Here is a 17,652-nt window from a genome sequence, read left to right on the forward strand (position 1 = left end):
CGGGACACGGGCGGGACGCGGACCCGCCGCCCTCACGTCAGCGCTCCCCCTTCCCCGGCGGGCTGCCCCGGCCGCGCGGTGCGTTGTGGGAGCGGCGCTGAGATGGCGGCGGCCGCCGCCGGGCTGAGCTGGAGGCGGGTGTCCTCCTTCACGGGGCCGGTGCCGCGCTCCCGCCACGGGCACCGCGCGGTCGCCATCCGAGAGCTGCTCATCATCTTCGGCGGCGGCAACGAGGGCATCGCCGACGAGCTGCACGTCTACAACACGGGTGCGCGGGGCGGGGCCGCGCCGCGGGGCGGGCGGAGCGGGGGGGGACACGGCGGGGCCGTCCCGTCCGCGGCCGCCGGTGGCACCGGGCTCGGCGCGGCGCCGGGGATCCCCCCGGGCCTCCCGCCCTGCCCCGGCACTGCCCGCGGGGCGCTCGGCCGAGGGGGCGGCGGGCGGGCTGAGGAGCTGCCCGGGGCCGAAATGGCGGGGCGGGAAATGCGCCTGGGCCGGGGGTCTGCCCTGGGGAGGTGCGCGCCCGCCGGTGCTGCGGGGTTCGCGGGGCTCCTGGGGAAAGCGGCCGGGAGGGTCTCGGTATCAGAACAGCGTGGCGGCTGTTCGGCTTTCCCCGGCTGTCCGCAGGGGTGCGGAGCCTCTCTCCGCTGGCAGGTCGCGGCTGAATGGCGGCAGGCGGGATTAGTCCCTACGAGTGTCCGGATCCCCCTCCTTCCCTCTGCTGGCGGCGGCTCACGGCAGCCAAACGCGCTGGAATGGGAATCTTGTTTGGAAAAGTAAACATGTTGGCATCGGGAGCCTTTCCAAACAGGAAGCTGCCCAAGACCGATTTTATTTGTGAAAGATTAGACGCCTGAATAGTTACTGTACGGAATGCTGAGTGAGGCTGGAAAACTTGCGTGTAATTTCAGGGCTTGGGCCGAGACTGGAGAGTGTTGGCTGCTTGAGGTTTTTCCAGGCAGATTTTTCTCTGATGGCTTAAAGATTTACACTTAAATCACATTTCTGAAGGGGAGAAGAAAAAAAAAATATCTCATAACCTTTCTGTTAAGAAAACTCTTAACACAGTTATGCCATCAGGACACAGGTTCTGACGGGTGCCTCTTCAGTGAGTCTTATCATGACTTGGTTTTTTTCTTGCCAGACTTTCTGCTTAGGGTGTTTCCCCTTTGCAAGAGTGACAAAAAGGATCATGACTCAGTGTTTCCGGTTTCTGGATGAGTGCTTGGCCCGAACTAACCCTTTTTATTCTGGGGTTTAAGATGCAGGGTTATGACCTGAGCTGCCCGAGTGTGGGATGTCATCCATGGCCCTTGCTATGCATGTGATGATTTTCGAGGAGCTGGCACACAGTGAGAGCATCTTAATCCCCTGCAGCAATGCTCACTGGAAGCTTCTAATTTCCTACTTCTCCTCTTCATGCTCATAAAAAAAATGTAGGAAATAGAAGACATTGTCCCCTGTAATTCTTAAATTCCAGAATAGTTCAGACACCAGTATGCTGCTTCTGGATCAGGCAGTTTCAGTTGTTTTTTCTCGACTCTGTGCCTCCCTCTCCCACTCTGTGGATATTAAAATGGGTCCCAGAACAGTGTAATTAGTTTTTGAATAGGGCTATTAAGTCCAGGCACAGTGCCATGCTGCTGTAGCTCTAATAATTCTGTTTCTAGGGCTAGCTCCCTCTGAGTTAGCATGGTTATCTCTTTTATGTGGAACTGCACTCGTGTTCCTCATTAGCCTCTATTCTTGGCAAGTCTGTTAAATTGCTGGATGACCCTTCATAACTGACTTAGTTACAGTGACCTCATGGGCTCATTCATATACTGAGTAACATTGGTCTGATAGAACTGTTTGCTTTTCTTTTTATAAAAAAAAAAATCATTTAAAACTTAGTGTGAAGCAAATAGCCCATTCAGTTATATGCACATAAAAGGTAATTCTTTAGAAAACAGAGGTGTTTAAAAATACATGCTTCAGTATTTCTAATCTTTTTAATCTGGTTTTTGGTTTTTTAATTCCTGCTATAGTTACGAATCAGTGGTTCCTTCCTGCTGTAAGGGGAGATATTCCTCCAGGTTGTGCAGCACATGGATTTGTTTGTGATGGTACCAGAATACTAGTTTTTGGAGGAATGGTTGAATATGGAAGATATAGCAATGATTTATATGAATTGCAGGTAGGAAATGTATGAATGTGTTTTGATTTTCAGGACTACTTTATTTATTTGTTTATGAAGAAATACATTTTATTTTACCAACTGCAGAAGAACGTTAGATAATCTTTGCTCTTCTTCAGATTTTCTTCATCTTAAGAATCTAAAGTTTATTCTTAATAACTTTGAAATAGAGACTTCTGTCTAAAGTATAATATGTTTAATATTTTATTAAAGTTATCTCTTACACATCCCTTTTAACAAATGTCCTAAGAAAAGTCCAGCATTCCCTTCAAAATAAGTCAGAAAATATACACATATATCTAATGGATACATATTAATATGTAATTATATTAATTCTACTTGTTATGACTGACTAGAAATTATATTATTTCTGAATAAATTTTTCTTGTCTTCAAGGCAAGTCGATGGCTCTGGAAAAAAGTGAAACCTCAAGCTCCTTCAAATGGATCACCACCATGTCCTCGGCTTGGCCACAGCTTTTCTTTGTATGGTAACAAGTGCTATTTATTTGGTGGCCTGGCAAATGAAAGTGAAGATTCAAATAATAACATTCCCAGGTATGCTGATTTGTCTTGGCATTTAATGGCTTTAAAAACAAATTACTAGATTTGACAGCTTTGAAAAGCAATGTGCTAGGCAGGTGGTTCTGCATGCCAAGTACTCAAAGTTGGATTATTTGTGCAGTGAAGGGGTTACATGTGGAGAAGGTTAAGTGTTCCTTCTGCTAATCCCACAATATGGAACACTGAGTGACAGCTGTGACACTTTCATAGGGAAACCTGAGTAGGCTTAGGTATTTCTCCTGGTATTTTGGGTGATGCTTTGAAGAATGGCTTGTCTGTTAGAATCACCTCAATCAGCAGAGTCTCATGAGTCATTAGGGAATTCATGATGGATGTTTCTTCTGTATTGCTGTGAAAAACAGTTATGAATTCATCTGGAAATTTTTTACAATAACAGCTGAAGTTGCAGTTATTGTCAGCAAACTGTACTTGAATGCTGAAGTTTTATATCCACATTCACCTGCAGTTCAGAGCACTCATATCCACTGAGCTATAAACTGGCAATTTCAGTCTCAGTGAACAAGAGGTATCTGGTGGGAATGCCAAGATTCAAAGACCATTATCTAAAAATAACTTGCTAATAGATTCAGCAACAAATGGCTAATTGTGCATTGGCCAGTCTGAAGACATGAGAAAACAGCTTCTTGTCACCTTTGCTGCCTTAAGAGTTGTTGAAATTTCTAATACCTCTTGTTATAGTGTATTTCCCACAACTTTGCTGTTTGTTGTGTGTCCATATGTAGCAATTTTGCAAGAAATGTTGTTTTCATGTTTCTTTCATGTAATACAATGTAGCCAATAAGATAGCATGTTTTTTCGGAGGCAGCAAGATAAAACTGTTAATTTTTTTTTTTTTGTTTGAAATCCATTTTAAATCCAGATTTGGCACGGTATCAAATGTTTTGAGTTTAAAACTCTACATCCTCCCAGGACAGAAGTCTGTAATCCTTGGAAGTGGTCAGGGTTTAAAACATACTTATCATCATGCTTATAAGTGAATTTTTCATACTTTGATAATACCCTAGATATTTAAATGATTTCTATGAACTGGAGCTGCAACATGGGTCTGGTGTGGTCGGCTGGAGTATTCCTGTGACCAAAGGAATCTTGCCATCTCCCCGAGAATCTCACACAGCCATTGTGTACTGCAGAAAAGATGTGGGAAGCCCAAAGATGTATATTTTTGGAGGCATGTGTGGCTGTCGGCTTAATGATCTCTGGGAACTTGACATAGGTGAGTTGGTTTGCCAGCAGAAGTCAGTGCTTACTGGCTGAGGGGGAAAAATTGCCATTTAGAATGGTTAATTGCATGCTGTGGTGCAGATAATTATTGAGACTGACACCATAGTGTTAAGCTTTTGCAATATTTGGAATTAAATAGATACAGTATTGTTTGCATATATTATCTTCACTGATTATGGGTACTCCATAATACAGATATTATAGTATTTAAAGCACTCTAAAGAAACAAAATTGAATAACCATAAAGAAACCATAATTTAGTTTTTTGATAAACACTTAGTTTGTCAGTATTTCCTGTGACTTTTTAAGAAGTTCCAACTGCTTGTTATTGCACCCTCTTTCTTAAAGTAGCCATTTTAGAAAGTTGAAATTTAGCTTTGCTGAATATTAGAAATACGTTTCCCTCCTAAAATCCAGGTAGTGAAATATGTAGCAACAAGATAATATTTTTTTGAGGAATTTATTCTCTTTCTTTCAGAAACCATGACCTGGTCAAGACCAGAAACCAAAGGGACAGTGCCACTTCCTCGTAGTCTCCATACGGCCAATGTAATAGGAAACAAGTATGTCTGTTGTTAAAAGCTCAACTCTAGAAAGGTACACCTAGTAGGAGAATGATGATGCTTATCCACTACTGCTCAGTATAATCATCAGCCCTGTAGAGTAGTTTTCTGCTATTTCAGTACCACTGTTAACTCGAGGGCAGCAAGCTGTCAGTGTTTCCATCCAACAGAACAATCTGCCCAACCCACCACTGCTTTCTGGGCTTCTTGGAGCATCTTTGTGCATGCTGGGGCAGCCTCAGCTTGGCCTGAGCTTTGTCAGGAGCAAGCTTTAGTGCCTCTGTGTGTGTGACACAGATGAGGCAGCTGTGTAAAGAAACTGCTCAAAGAGTAAAACTACTTCCAGACAAAACTATTCCTCACTTTTTCTGCAATCTGTCCCTCATTACTCTGCTTCTTGCCAATGTGGTTTGTTTTAGCAGGTAGCATTGATGAAGTGGATTTTTAAACATGGGTTTCAGTCTATTTAGTATCAATTTACAAGCTGGCATGAGGAGAAAGAGGCAAGGGAGTAAAGAAGTATGAACATTTTATATCTTCTGATCCAACAGCATAGCTTTTTATTATTTACTTAAAATGTTAGTAGTTTGTAGCCTGCATTATATTTTTAAATTTTGATATCTGAGTTAGATGCCTGTCATTTTAGCATGACTTACTGAGGGGTCTACAGTAAAGGATTGTGAAGAAATTCTGTTGTACGTGTGGGATTTTTGGAGAGCATTAGCAGTTTGATGGTTTGCTAAATGTTGCAGTATTAACTTCCATTTCTAGGAAGCTGTTTGAGGAATTTCCGGGATTTTTTTGTGTGGTTGGGTTTTTCAATTAGTCAATTTGCTAAAAAATTTCAGCAGGTAGATGTCTGCAACAGTACTTCATAAAGACATAGACACAAATCAAATTTGCTGTGAACCAAAACTGTAATACACTGGAAAATTTCTTTTTTGTCCTAGTTTGAGAGAGCATATGCTGCAGATCTAGATGTTAATTGGTGTTCCTTTTCTTTCTCCCTCTTCCCTCTTCTCCTGTATTTCAGAATGTATGTTTTTGGTGGATGGGTTCCACAGTCAACAGGAGGTGAAATTTCTACTCCTGATGGTGAATGGAAATGCACTGGTTCATTTTCTTACCTTAATTTGGGTTAGTGTTTCTGCCTTTCTGGGACTGGGTATTTGGAATTAATATTTTCTTAAGAGAGTAGAGTAAAAGATACGTAGTTGTAATCCTGGCTGACTAAAAAAGTTGCCAGTTTTTTTGCATGTTACTTGAAAAGTAATATTTTAATGACTATTTTTCTTTGAAGATTCAGCAGGTTTGCTTCTTCAAATCTTGGTTATTACAACTTTAATGCTAAGTAATGTAAATACTCTTTCATTTATAGAAGAACATAAGAGACATTCTGAAAGAGGTTTTTCTAAGCTTGATAGCACCACCCCTGAATTCTCAACTTCTGATCTATTTGCCTGAGAAAGATAAGTAGAGGTCAGAAAATTCAGCTTGTATTAATTGATTTTATCTTGTACGCTAATTGGAAAGTGACCTTCTCTTCATAATATTTCCATTGCAGTTGTCTGTAAAAACAGAGGTGATTTATTATCATTTTTTTCTGAAAAGTTAAGTGTGTTAACATCTGTATTTTTTGTTTTGGAAAACATCTGGAAACTAAATGCTTTGAGTTTCATTTACTAGATACCACAGAATGGATAGGTCTGATCTCAGATTGCCAGGAGGACAAAAGTAACTTGTTACCAGGGCCAAGAGCAGGACACTGTGCTGTAGCTGTTGGCACTCGTCTGTATATCTGGAGTGGTAGAGATGGTTACAGAAAAGCTTGGAACAATCAAGTTTGCTGCAAAGATCTTTGGTACCTTGATACTGGTGAGTCAGAAATAAGTAAGAGACTTGTACTATGTTCTGTGTTTTATTAACATATGGGAAGCTTGCATGATTGATCAAAATAATAAAGCTGCAGGAAACTGGAAGACTATTTGCATTTTTAAAAGTATTTTTAAATCTTGCTTCACTTCTGGTTGTTTAAAGGCTATTACTTAAAATGAAAAAATTAGGAAGGCTTATTTAAGCCTCTGAAAAAACTTTGTGCTAGATTTTTCACTGCATGCCATAGCCAGCTGAAACAAGATGCTAAAGGCTGTTTTGCCTAAATTCAGGGTTCCAGGCCTCTCCTTTTAGTGGTCTTTTCTGCTTCTACTTTTTTCACCAAATCCTTTCTTCTCTTGGGATCATTGCTGCTGCTGCTTCCTCATCTCTTGGACTGCTAAACTATACTCCTCAATCTAAGAAATCACCAAATTGTTCCTGGGGATGAAGGGAATTCTGGAAACTAATCGCTCAGTAGCTGCATTGATAGCAGGATACTGAGATGGTGTTGGGAGAGAGGAAATTAGAATAGAACTTTTTTTTTTACTGTTTCATTTTTCCCTCAGAAAATGAAAAGGAGTAGCTGGGGAGGGATGTACTTAAGGCTGGTCAGGCATAGAGGTTTGTGAGAGGAGCGAGCCATTTGCACTAGTCATGTCTAGGCTTCAGCCTGTGCAGAAGAAGTTAGAGAAAGATCACTTCAGCTACTGAGAACAAGCAAAAAGGAAGAGGAATAATTTGTGAATTAGAGTAATATGTAAAGCTTTAGGAGTCATAGAACTACCTGCAGCATTTCAGGAAAGCACAAGGACCTCCTGTCTCTAATCCCTGCAATGATGTAGCCACCACCCAAAGGCCTACTGGCAGCAGAAGAATAATTTGAAACAAAGCATCAAAACTGGAGCATATTTGAATACTTTGAAAAGACAATTTGTAAATCTCTGACTTGACTTGCCACCTTTGACAGTGGTTTCTTGTTGAATCTGGTATATCTTGTACATTAGTGAAAAAGGAGCAACTGATTTTACTTGGAATATGCAGCTATTTAAAAAACTGGGAAGGGAGGGCAATTTCTAACATGCCATCTGCATTTTACTGGTTTCTTGTAGAAAGACCTCAAGCACCATCACAGGTACAGCTGATCAGAGCTACAACCAACTCTTTTCAGTTGAAGTGGGATGAAGTACCTACAGTTGAAGGATATCTTCTTCAATTACATGCTGACTCACCAGTGCCACCGGTGGCTGGAATTCCTGGTACTGGCATTCCTGAGACATCAGTGTTGAGTTCACAAGGTAGCAGTCAGATCACATTACAGTAATGTTTGTGCTCAGCAGACTGGAGGGTTGCATAAGTATTAAATACAAGTTTGTTTTTTAAAGAACCATTCTGTGAGAGAGAGACCCTGTTTCTTTGGTTATTCTCCAAATGCTTGCATCATAATTATGGAAAATTCCCCTTTGACTTGTTTCTGTTGCTTTTGGCCAGCTACTTCTGAATTATGAAGATATTTGTAGAATGCTGGGCACAAGCTGAAAAAGGAAACAGTGAAGAAGGGATTTTTATCTGACTGGCCATATACAGTTTCATTTCAGACTTACAACAAAGTTTTCTTTCAGGCAGCTTTGGCCTCCCTCTTTCTCACTGAAATAGGTTAAAACCATAATATTAGATTTTATATAATTGATGGGAATTTCCTTTTATTTACCTGCAAGGTGGCTGTTCTCTCCGTCAGAGCCCACAATCATTGCCTAGTGTCCCTTATCCAGAAATGAAGGTGGATCATCCCAGCCAAACAAATAATCTCATTCCTAATAACGTAAGTGTAAACTGAAAAATGCTTCAGTGTCAAAACAGTGTGGGAAGGTACTGAACTGGCAGAACAGTTTTGCAGTTTTAAAACTCCCTGCATACTTTTTAGGTCTTAGAAAAAAATCCCCAAATAAAACAAAAAGACACCTGCTGAAGTAGTTGTCTGCTTTCTTACATACTTTTTGTTTTTATTAATAAGAGACAATCTTTCATGTCTTCTTGTTAATGTGGAAGGGAATTGCAACTGTATTGTCTTCCACAATGCCAATTGGGAGCCTGACACCATTAGGAATACTATTCATCCTCAGAATGTTGGTGACATTAATGTGGGAAGCAAAAAGAATAAGGCATATTCCCTCTTTGTTAGTCTAGTTTAGCTTTATGCTAGTCTGTTTAATTGTAAATTCCTACAGCAGGTTAAATCCAGTTATTATCTGTCTGGTGTGCAGTTGTACACATTCCTCTGTTTTGCTAATTTAACAGAAATAGTGAGGATAAACTCTGGCTGAAGGATCTCATTTTTAGAACTTTGGACCTTTTCTTAGTTGTGTAAAATCTTAGATCTCTGTGGGATCCATAATGTATTTCTGGAGAAAAGAAATGCAGATATACCATAAATTTCACTCAGAGTAGAACTATCTCAAGTACATTTCAGGAAAGCAAAGGTTGAAAGCTTCTGTAATTGTGATTTTCCCCATGCCCCAAAGTCCCCCTAGTAGACTATATATACACAGCCATGAAATACCATTTAATGATAAAATTTAGTGTGACTCTTCAAAGTCAACTCAGTGTTTGAGTCTTTGTTTTATAATGACTAAGGTAAGGATTGAGAGATTGATTTCTTGGTCTAATTTAAAGTATAGAGGGAATTGTTGGAGGAGTTTATATTATTGTTTATGAGCAAGCATTTTCATGCCATGTTTGCAATTGAAATTTCTGAAATTTGCAGTTTAACATTAACAAATGTGTTGTTTTGGTTAGGTCCAAGTTGCCCTTTCATCCAGTTCAAAAGTAGAAGGAAAAGAAAAGATTGCAGCACCTGAAAACAAGGTTACACAGGAGACTATGAAAAACCATGCAGATGCTACAGGATTCAGAGAATCAAATGCCCCTTCTCATTTGCCTGTTTGTACTTCAAGTAAGATGACTATAGAAAAAGAAATTTAGAAGCGAGAGCTAAAATTCCTCTCAAAGCCATAAAATAAAATTGTTTCTGTCTTGTAATTTAAAATTATGTAAGGATCCTTTATAAAAACCCAACTTGTGTTAGTTATTACTGAACGTCTTTTTAGAAGATACGAAGAAAATTGAAATCTTGTTTGAAGTGTTGCAAGGGACACTAAATTTTTGATATATTCATTATTATGATGGCCAGTCTGCTTATTTAAACATAAATAGCCATTTTTAGCATCAAGTAAACAGGGACAGATGACATTTTAGAGCATTATGATGATAGTAACTCAAACTGACACTTTGTGTCTGTCTGTTAGCAGTGAAAAGCTAATGGGTGATGTAAAATTTCAGGCAATGTAGAGACAAGCAGTTTCTCTATGACTGTGGAGGACGTAAAAGATGACAAGGTTCTGATTTATGCATTTCACTGAAGTGCCTTAAGTTCAGTGCAGTGAATCCAGGCTTAATCACCTGATCTGTTTATATTTGCCTTCTATGTATTTTATAGGTAGTTGTATTTTTATTTTCTTCATGGTATAATTTACTTAGATATGGAAATTGTGGTTCTTATTGCTAAGTGAGAAAAAGACTTCTACAGGGGTTAATCTTAAATTGATTGTTACAAATCTGTGATACTGATTTGTGTGGATGCTTTATTTTAGTAGGGTTTTTTTCCCAAATTAATTTTTTTGTGACCGAATACATAAAAACCAGCAAGCTTAAAATAACTGTTTACATACTGTTTATGACTGTGGAGACAGACTTCTGTTCAGTTATAAACCTAAATTAAGCATTAGCAATCAATATAATTAGATCTGTTCTAAACTAATTCTGAACTAAACTCAGGCTTTATGTGAAACTAAATCCATGAGACCAAGTTGAGATTTATTGTGTTATCAGTATTGAATTCTTGCTAATACTGTCTTTTCTTTAAAGGTGCTCAGACATCAGCAAATGTAGGTGAATTACATGACTTGGACAAACAAAGTGTAAATCCTGATGCTTCAGTATCCAGTACTGTCTCCAGCACACAAACTATGGTAACCCAGCAGGCTGTTAAAACTGAATCATCAAGTACAAATGGGGCAGTTGTTAAAGATGAAACTTCACTAACAACATTCAATTCAAAATCTGAAGGTTTGAAATGTGTTTCACATACTGTATTTTGAGCCATATATTTCTAAGGCCGTCAGAGTTCTTCTAGTGTGGTGGGATTGCTGTCTTGAGTAGTACCTGGGATGTAGCTAGGGCTTTGGGCATTGAAGACCTTGTGCAGCCTGGATGATCTCTGCTAGTATTTATACATCTTTTAAAATCAGGGTATTCCTTCTGTGCATTTGTAAATCACCATGTTTCCTGTAAGTGAAAAGGCCTTCAAAATCTTCATTTATGCAGAGATCCATTTCTAAATATCAGTGGTAGCCTTTTTTTGAGCTTATTGTACATTTGCATTTATTCAGTGCTTGTCTATTTATTCAGCAAAAGGCTAAAATAGTAACCTTAGATGATTTTGATTTTAAGCAACTGACCTCTGTAATAAATATGGCCAGTTAATGTGGCCAGCTCACTGCTGGTCTAATGTGTTGGCCTTTTCAAAGTCTGCTGGAAATACCCAAAATAAGCAGCAATGCAGAACATAAATGAGTCATTTTTCAAGTTTTGTTTTTCACAAGTATCAACAGGCTGTGTTTGTTACTGTTTTGAGTGTTAGCTCAAGAACTGTATTCTCATATTGATGATGTGTGTATAGTGTGATTTTTTAGCAAGCAGTATTGTATTTTAAAAGCAAAACCCAGGAATACAAGCATAGAATACTAATACTCCCATGTGTTACTCATGTGCTTAATCTTTTTTTTTCTTTTAAGTTTCCATTTTAAATTTAATGAATTTGTTAGGGTTGTTTGCAGTTTAACAGGTTATGTTCAGAATTCAGACTATTGATGTCAGAAACAATGCAATCAAATTAGGAATTTGCACTTAGACTATTCATACAATGTCCCTAGTGTGTGCCTCAATCTGGTATTTAGATTATTTGTTCACAAATATTTCATATTGATTTCATAATCCAGTCACTTTTTAGGATTTTCTGAGTCCTGCCTTCTGTTTGTATTATCTGTAGCAGCCTCCAATGCCAGACTCTCAGAATTGTTCTGTGAATATGACAGAAGCCAAAATTAGTTTGTGTTATAAATGTAACTGCATGCAAAAGAAGTCTGAGACATTCTTGTGCAACAAATACTTATAAATGGCTATTGAAGTCAACTTTCATGGGTTTTGTATTAATTTTTTTTCTATTGCTTAAGCTGTTAACATTTTATTTTTGCTTTTAGCTGCTGAAACTGCTTATGTCATGCCTTCAACAAGGGTCAATACTGGACAGACAAATGATTCACAATCTTCTGTAAGTCTGAAAAAGTATAATGAAATTGCTTTACCTATTGTTCTGTTGATTAGTTTTAAGGGCTCTGTTTTTCTTTAATTATATTTCTGAAAGAAAAGCGTGTTTATTTTGAGCTTGGAGTGAGTAATACAGGGCTGAACATTTCTGTTGTAAAACTAATTGCATTGTGTGGGTTAGATGTGAGTCTAAAGTGGTTGTGTAGTTGGGAGGAGATCCAAGTACATGTTTCAGCTGTTGAATCATTTTTATCAACTGGCACAGTGGAATGGTCTCTGCTGCACGATGTGCAAATGTAAAAAGCTTTTCTGTATGCACAACTGAGTTTAACATGAAGTGTGTATTAGATCAGACTAGTGTTAGCTGCTGATTCTATAGATTTGAAACATAACTGACATCTTGATGTTTTTCCCTAGAGGAGATGGGGACTGACTATGCAAGCTGTAAATACTGCCTGAAAAAGTAAATGCTTCCTATTTCACCTGCTTACAACTTAATACACAAACCCAAGGTGCCGCTGTTGCCACCAAAAGTGAGGAATTAAGGATGGGGAGAAGCAGCTGCTAATAAAGGGTTGGGGTGCTTTTGCCAAGAGCAGCTGCAGCTCCTGCCCCATTTCTGTGCTAGCAGGATCATGGTCTGCCTTGTGCAAGTGCCCTCCCAGGTGCCTGGAGACCAGCAAGAGAGCCAGTTTGTCAGGAGGAGTTTGCCCTCCATCCCATGGCCCCACACCACAGCAGAGGGCTGTTCTCAGCTGCAGGCGAGTTCCACGGTGCCTGACAAGGAGCACGTGTGGGGCTGAGCTACAGCTGAGCCCCGGGGGAGCTGCCCATGTTGGACCACCTTAGGAAACTTCCTGACCTCTGAGAGAAATGAACTCACAACTACATGCTGCTACAGACACCTAGTTCTACAGCTTTAAGCTTCTTCCCCCCCATTCAGAATATCAGATATTACATCCCAGCTGTTGCTCTTTAAATGACAGACTGTGTCTCAGTAAATGTATAAGAGCCAGTTGGTTTTGCACAGTATTTTGATAATATATGCATATTCTTTTGAAGCATAAGAAAGTAACACTGGTGTGCAAGGGGGTTGTCTCTTACATATGCTAGAGCCTTGACATTTTTTTCCATGGCATTGAAGTGTGGGTAATCTACATGACGTGTTCTTCAAATACTAGAGAGCTCCCCAGAGGCCGCCGGCACCGGTGAAAACCAGGGACCGCCGGTGGTGTGATGTGGGAATTTTTAAGAACAACAGTGCTGTGGTGAATCAATTCTACTTGCTGCCAGAGGAAACAATGAACATCAATAGCAAGGTAGCTGCTGCTTCTCTGATGTAACTTGCATGTGCCTATTTCAGAATCTGTTGCTTATATAGTTCACAACAAAATATGGGATTTTCTGATACTGCACCAGAACCTGGTGCTCATAGAAATTCTGTATTTTGTGACCAGCAGTTCCTCATGTGTTTTTCTCACCTCTTTTTACTAAATATCTTATTTTGCTGTTGCTAATTCTCTTCTTATTTCTTGCCTTAGGAAACAATTTTAGGCTTTCTAAACTTTCAAGCCAGTAAAATTGTTAAAAACTGAAAACCCCACAATTTCTTAATATGTTATTTCAGTCCAGCATTGAAATGTTTCCGTTTCTTCTCTGTTCCCAGAATCTTTGCATAAAAATTGTTAAAGATACTAATAAGACATAGGCCAGGCTGTTTAAAAATACTAGATCTAGAACCATAGTGGCTTTTGTATTTGATCTTTCTAACTAAATGTTTGGTACCTGTAAGTTGATACGTGAAAACTCTGAGTGTGAAACTTGCAAAAGTGTAACAGTTGTGATGGTAAAAGTGTAAATTAGTGATGTCCTGGTTGACTAGAAACAAAAATTGTGTCAAGTTCTTGAGACAGAAACAAAGTACCAGAAACCTTTCTTTGAAAGCCTTTCACTATAAATATTCTGTGTCTTAGTTTTAAAGAGCACAGCACAGTGTTTACATTGATTGTGGTTCTTTCACATTATTCAGTAGGAAAATAGTTATAATGTAAGGATCAGTGATGCATCAATGCATATTTTAATCATGAAAGTATGGTAGCACATAATGTTTCAGGAAGCTGTATGTTACTAATTTACTGTAAAACATTTTGATCACCTACACATTGAACTGCAGCTCCAAATGTTAGGAGTTAATTGCTTTTGAAATAAAAATATTTTTTTAGGACAGAAGATTATGTTAACTAAATCATAACTTACATAATTGTAAATTCTACTTGGTTTTAACTTTCCCCAGTAAAAATAACCACAAGGTGCAGTCTAATTTTAATGACTGAGAAAATGGGATATCTTTTGGTCCAGAGATGTAGTTCCAAATTTTATCTTAGATCAGCTGTTTAGAGGTAAAATACTGTGTCAGTCAGAACCTTTTCATAAATTCTGATGTAAGTATACCAGTATTAACTAGATTTACATTACAATTAAACTTAATTAATCTCAGATTAAAACTTTATACTTTTTTAGGCTAATTGGGTTTATAATATTTTAAAAATTAACACAAATGTTGCTTTATTTTCAGACAGAAGGTGCAGATGTACCAGACTACAGATTACTTAAGAAACAAGATCTGTTTCCAGGCACAGTGTACAGGTTCAGAGTTGCTGCAATTAATGGCTGTGGTATTGGGCCTTTCAGTAAAATCAGTGAATTCAAGACATGCATTCCAGGTTTTCCTGGAGCTCCTTCAACAGTCAAAATCACCAAGGTGAGAAATGCAGCTAATTCTCATTCTGATGTATAAAATTCTGGTCACTGGTGTAATTTCAGAACTCTTGGTTGTAGTTGGTATGTTGTTGGGGTTATTTTTAAATTAGAATTGTCATATAAAATAGTGTCCAATGCTTACTTGGTGAACTCTGCTCAATATAATATTCTTTAAGAAATTTGCTAAAAAGGATTATTTCAAGAGTTAGTGATCGTGTTAGCAGATACCATTCGATCACCTGATAGTTTCCCCATGATTTTCTAGTCTTGCATCATTAAATCTATAGGGGTTTACCACACTTCTTAAAAGAGTCAAAAGACATCCTTATCTCCAGAGTGATTATGATAGGTTAGCATTTTCAAATAATCTTTAGAATTTGGGGGGGGGGGTGGATTATATTGTTTATATATTTATGGTTAGCTACATGCTATCATTTTTTTCTCTTTTTCTTCAGAGTGTAGACTGTATTCATCTTTCTTGGGAGCCTCCTGCTTCACCCTCTGGAAATATTTTAGAATACTCTGCCTACTTAGCCATCCGTTCCACACAATTACAGGAAAATCCAAGTCAGCTTGTATTTATGAGGATATACTGTGGTCTTAAAACCTCCTGTATAGTGACTGCTGCCCAGCTTTCCAATGCCCACGTGGATTACAGCTCCCGGCCTGCCATCGTGTTCAGGATTTCAGCCAAGAACGAGAGAGGCTACGGCCCGGCCACGCAGGTTCGGTGGCTCCAAGGTAAAGTCACTGTCACACACAGCATTTGAGTGCAGCAGGAGCTGTGCATTTCTTCCAGAAACAGCACAGCACTACATGTTGACTGACACAGACTCAGTACATTACTTCTTGAAATGTTGTTTGGTTCCTTATGGGAGTTTTATGCTGTTCTAGTTGTTGCTTCTGACTTCCCTAGAATTCACTTCAGCTCAGAAGTTTTTCAGTCTAATAAGAAGTAATCCAGTTATGTGTATATGTATGTGACATACAGTGTAATCAGGGTTTTTCTCATTCTTTACACCCTCCTAAATGGAAAAAAAAATTCCTCAGGTGATGTAAGGTGCATTTTTGGATGCATATACACTTTGAAATCTGTGTTACAGCCAGAAGAGATTTTCTGATCTTGTCCCTGGGCTTGGATTTGTACAGGCTTGTGATGATTTGGGGACGGTAATGGATCCACTGAAAATAAAATTAGTGTTAGCCTGGTCAGTTCTGGGCTGCCTTATCAGTAAACTAGTCTGGGGTCTCAAGTTTTACAGCTTCTGATCCCGCTCCTTCCCATTTCTGGTTTAGCTTTGTTGGGAGCTGGCTTTGCTCAGCAAGAGGAGCTGTGGGCACAGAGGAGGGTAGGAAGGGCAGAGTGCCTACCCCCTCGGGCAGCAGGGAACTGAGGTGTGAGGGCAGCTGAACATCAGTCAATGGGCTGGGACCCTCCTGTTCAGTGCTCCACTGCTCAATCTTTAATATGTGCTTTTCTAAGATGGGGAGTAACAATGGAGAAGTTGTCTCCAGTGATGTTCAGTATTTCAATGCTGTTTTAACTCTTTAATTGGCAGGGGTTTTGACTATGATCTATATCCTAGAACTCTGAAACAGTGTTTGTTTGAAAATGTTTGACTGTGTACACCATGTGAAATTATGAAACATTTAACAATGTATCCTTCTTTTTGCAGATATGAAAACATCAGGCTCAAAGTAGAAACGACTTAATAAACCTGAAGTTTCGAATGTAGTGTTTAATGTAACTCTTGTACTATTTGTAAATGCTACAAATATTTTATTTTTGCATTGTTTTTATCTTAAAATATATAACCTTTTTTACGTTTGACACATCAGCGTTATAGAGCCTTGCTCAGGTATGAGTATCATATAGAAAATATATCAGAGATGGTGGGGTGGAGGATCACACTCCATCCAGCAGCTCTTTTTGGTAGTGATATGTTCAAATGTAAAGAACACTGAGTTTCAAATTAAAAATTAATAGAAGAATTGGCACAAGTAATAGTATTTGAGGTAGAGTCCCCGTGATTGCTACAGATCTTGCATAGATAATTAATAAGATTTGGGATATGAGCAAAATCTATTTAGTTTCGGTTCCCTATACCACATTCTTCATTGTGGTGCCTGAGTACAAGGCAAAAATTTCCAGTTATTATATAGTAACTTAAAATGTATAAATATTTTAATATATACTTTTTTTGTAAAGAAATGATTTTTTCTACTATTTGTAACAAATGTCTTGAAAGATATCCCCTGAAAATTTAAAAGGAAAAAGATAAACTTATCCATTGCTCTTATTACAAAAAACGTAAATTCATTGTAAATGCACTACTATTACTTAAAATTATCCTTTTGTAGTTGTACAAATCTTAAACTTGTAAATACCAATGTTTACAAGAGACCTTTCTGGTCTTCTATTAAAACTTCCATGAGATTCATTCTCCTTTTTTTTTTTTTTTTTTTTTTTTTTTAAATCCATATGCTTTGCTTTTAGCATATGCTTGCTTTTTGCACTAATAATAACTTACCTCATTCCTGTGTTAGTAATCACTTGTGTTGCTTCCATAATGTTTCTGTAAAACTTCAATCTGAAAATTTTAACCAAAGTTTAGAATACATGGTAAGCAATTTTGCACATATTATATGGCAACTCTCAACATATTTATTCCAATTAATCTTCTTAAGTGCTTGTTTGCTTTACCAATATATTCTACCAATCAAGTTCAGTATCTCCCTTTTACTATGCATCATTTTACATTAACTAGCTAGCTGATAAAATCCACAAGCATTACTTCTAGGAATAGGTTGATCCATTCCTATGTCAAAAGAAAAAAATTGTTCACAGTAGTGAAATAAAGGTAAACATTTTAAATACTATTTATGTATCTATATATAAAACTGTGTTTACCAAAGTGTAGAGGAAAATGGCTCAGTTGGACAAGGTCACTAGGTGAATAGATTGAGGCACCTAAATAAGATTTATTTTGAAATGAAACCTAAATTATTTACTGTGCAATGAAGTTTATACTTTGCACTTTAATTTTGCCCCAAATGCCAAAATATTATAAGTCAAGGTAGAATTTCTTGC

At 38.4% G+C, this 17,652-nt stretch overlaps 1 protein-coding gene across 3 annotated transcripts; it reads left to right on the forward strand.

The window, feature by feature from the left end:
• The first annotated feature begins 33 nt into the window (after positions 1-33).
• On the forward strand, positions 34-16,865 carry HCFC2 (host cell factor C2). Of its 3 annotated transcripts, none has more exons than XR_013773929.1 (16): positions 50-268; positions 2,028-2,176; positions 2,573-2,733; positions 3,765-3,973; positions 4,460-4,544; positions 5,578-5,681; positions 6,231-6,419; positions 7,529-7,714; positions 8,135-8,238; positions 9,213-9,369; positions 10,341-10,541; positions 11,735-11,805; positions 12,983-13,120; positions 14,381-14,562; positions 15,017-15,302; positions 16,238-16,827. XR_013773929.1 is itself a non-coding variant. In XM_079303217.1 (16 exons), the coding sequence occupies exons 1-16, from the start codon at positions 103-105 to the stop codon at positions 16,261-16,263; spliced, it is 2,418 nt and encodes an 805-aa protein (XP_079159343.1). In that variant the 5' UTR covers positions 52-102; the 3' UTR covers positions 16,264-16,865. The 3 variants fall into 3 exon arrangements, 2 of the variants coding, with proteins under 2 accessions (XP_079159344.1, XP_079159343.1); XM_079303217.1 differs by having other exon boundaries at positions 52-268; positions 14,377-14,562; positions 16,238-16,865; XM_079303218.1 differs by lacking the exon at positions 16,238-16,827 and having other exon boundaries at positions 34-268; positions 14,377-14,562; positions 15,017-15,441.
• The last annotated feature ends 787 nt before the right edge of the window (positions 16,866-17,652 follow it).

The sequence above is a fragment of the Erithacus rubecula genome (genome assembly GCF_903797595.1).
Source record: "Erithacus rubecula genome assembly, chromosome: 4".
NCBI classification, from domain to species: domain Eukaryota; kingdom Metazoa; phylum Chordata; class Aves; order Passeriformes; family Muscicapidae; genus Erithacus; species Erithacus rubecula.

Coding starts and splice junctions, on each gene's coding strand:
- HCFC2 (XM_079303218.1), top strand. CDS start 103: ATGGCGGCGGCCGCCGCCGGGCTGAGCTGGAGGCGGGTGTCCTCCTTC. Junction 3,974..4,459: donor TCTCTGGGAACTTGACATAG/GTGAGTTGGTTT, acceptor TCTTTCTTTCAG/AAACCATGACCTGGTCAAGA. Junction 9,370..10,340: donor TTTGCCTGTTTGTACTTCAA/GTAAGATGACTA, acceptor TTTTCTTTAAAG/GTGCTCAGACATCAGCAAAT.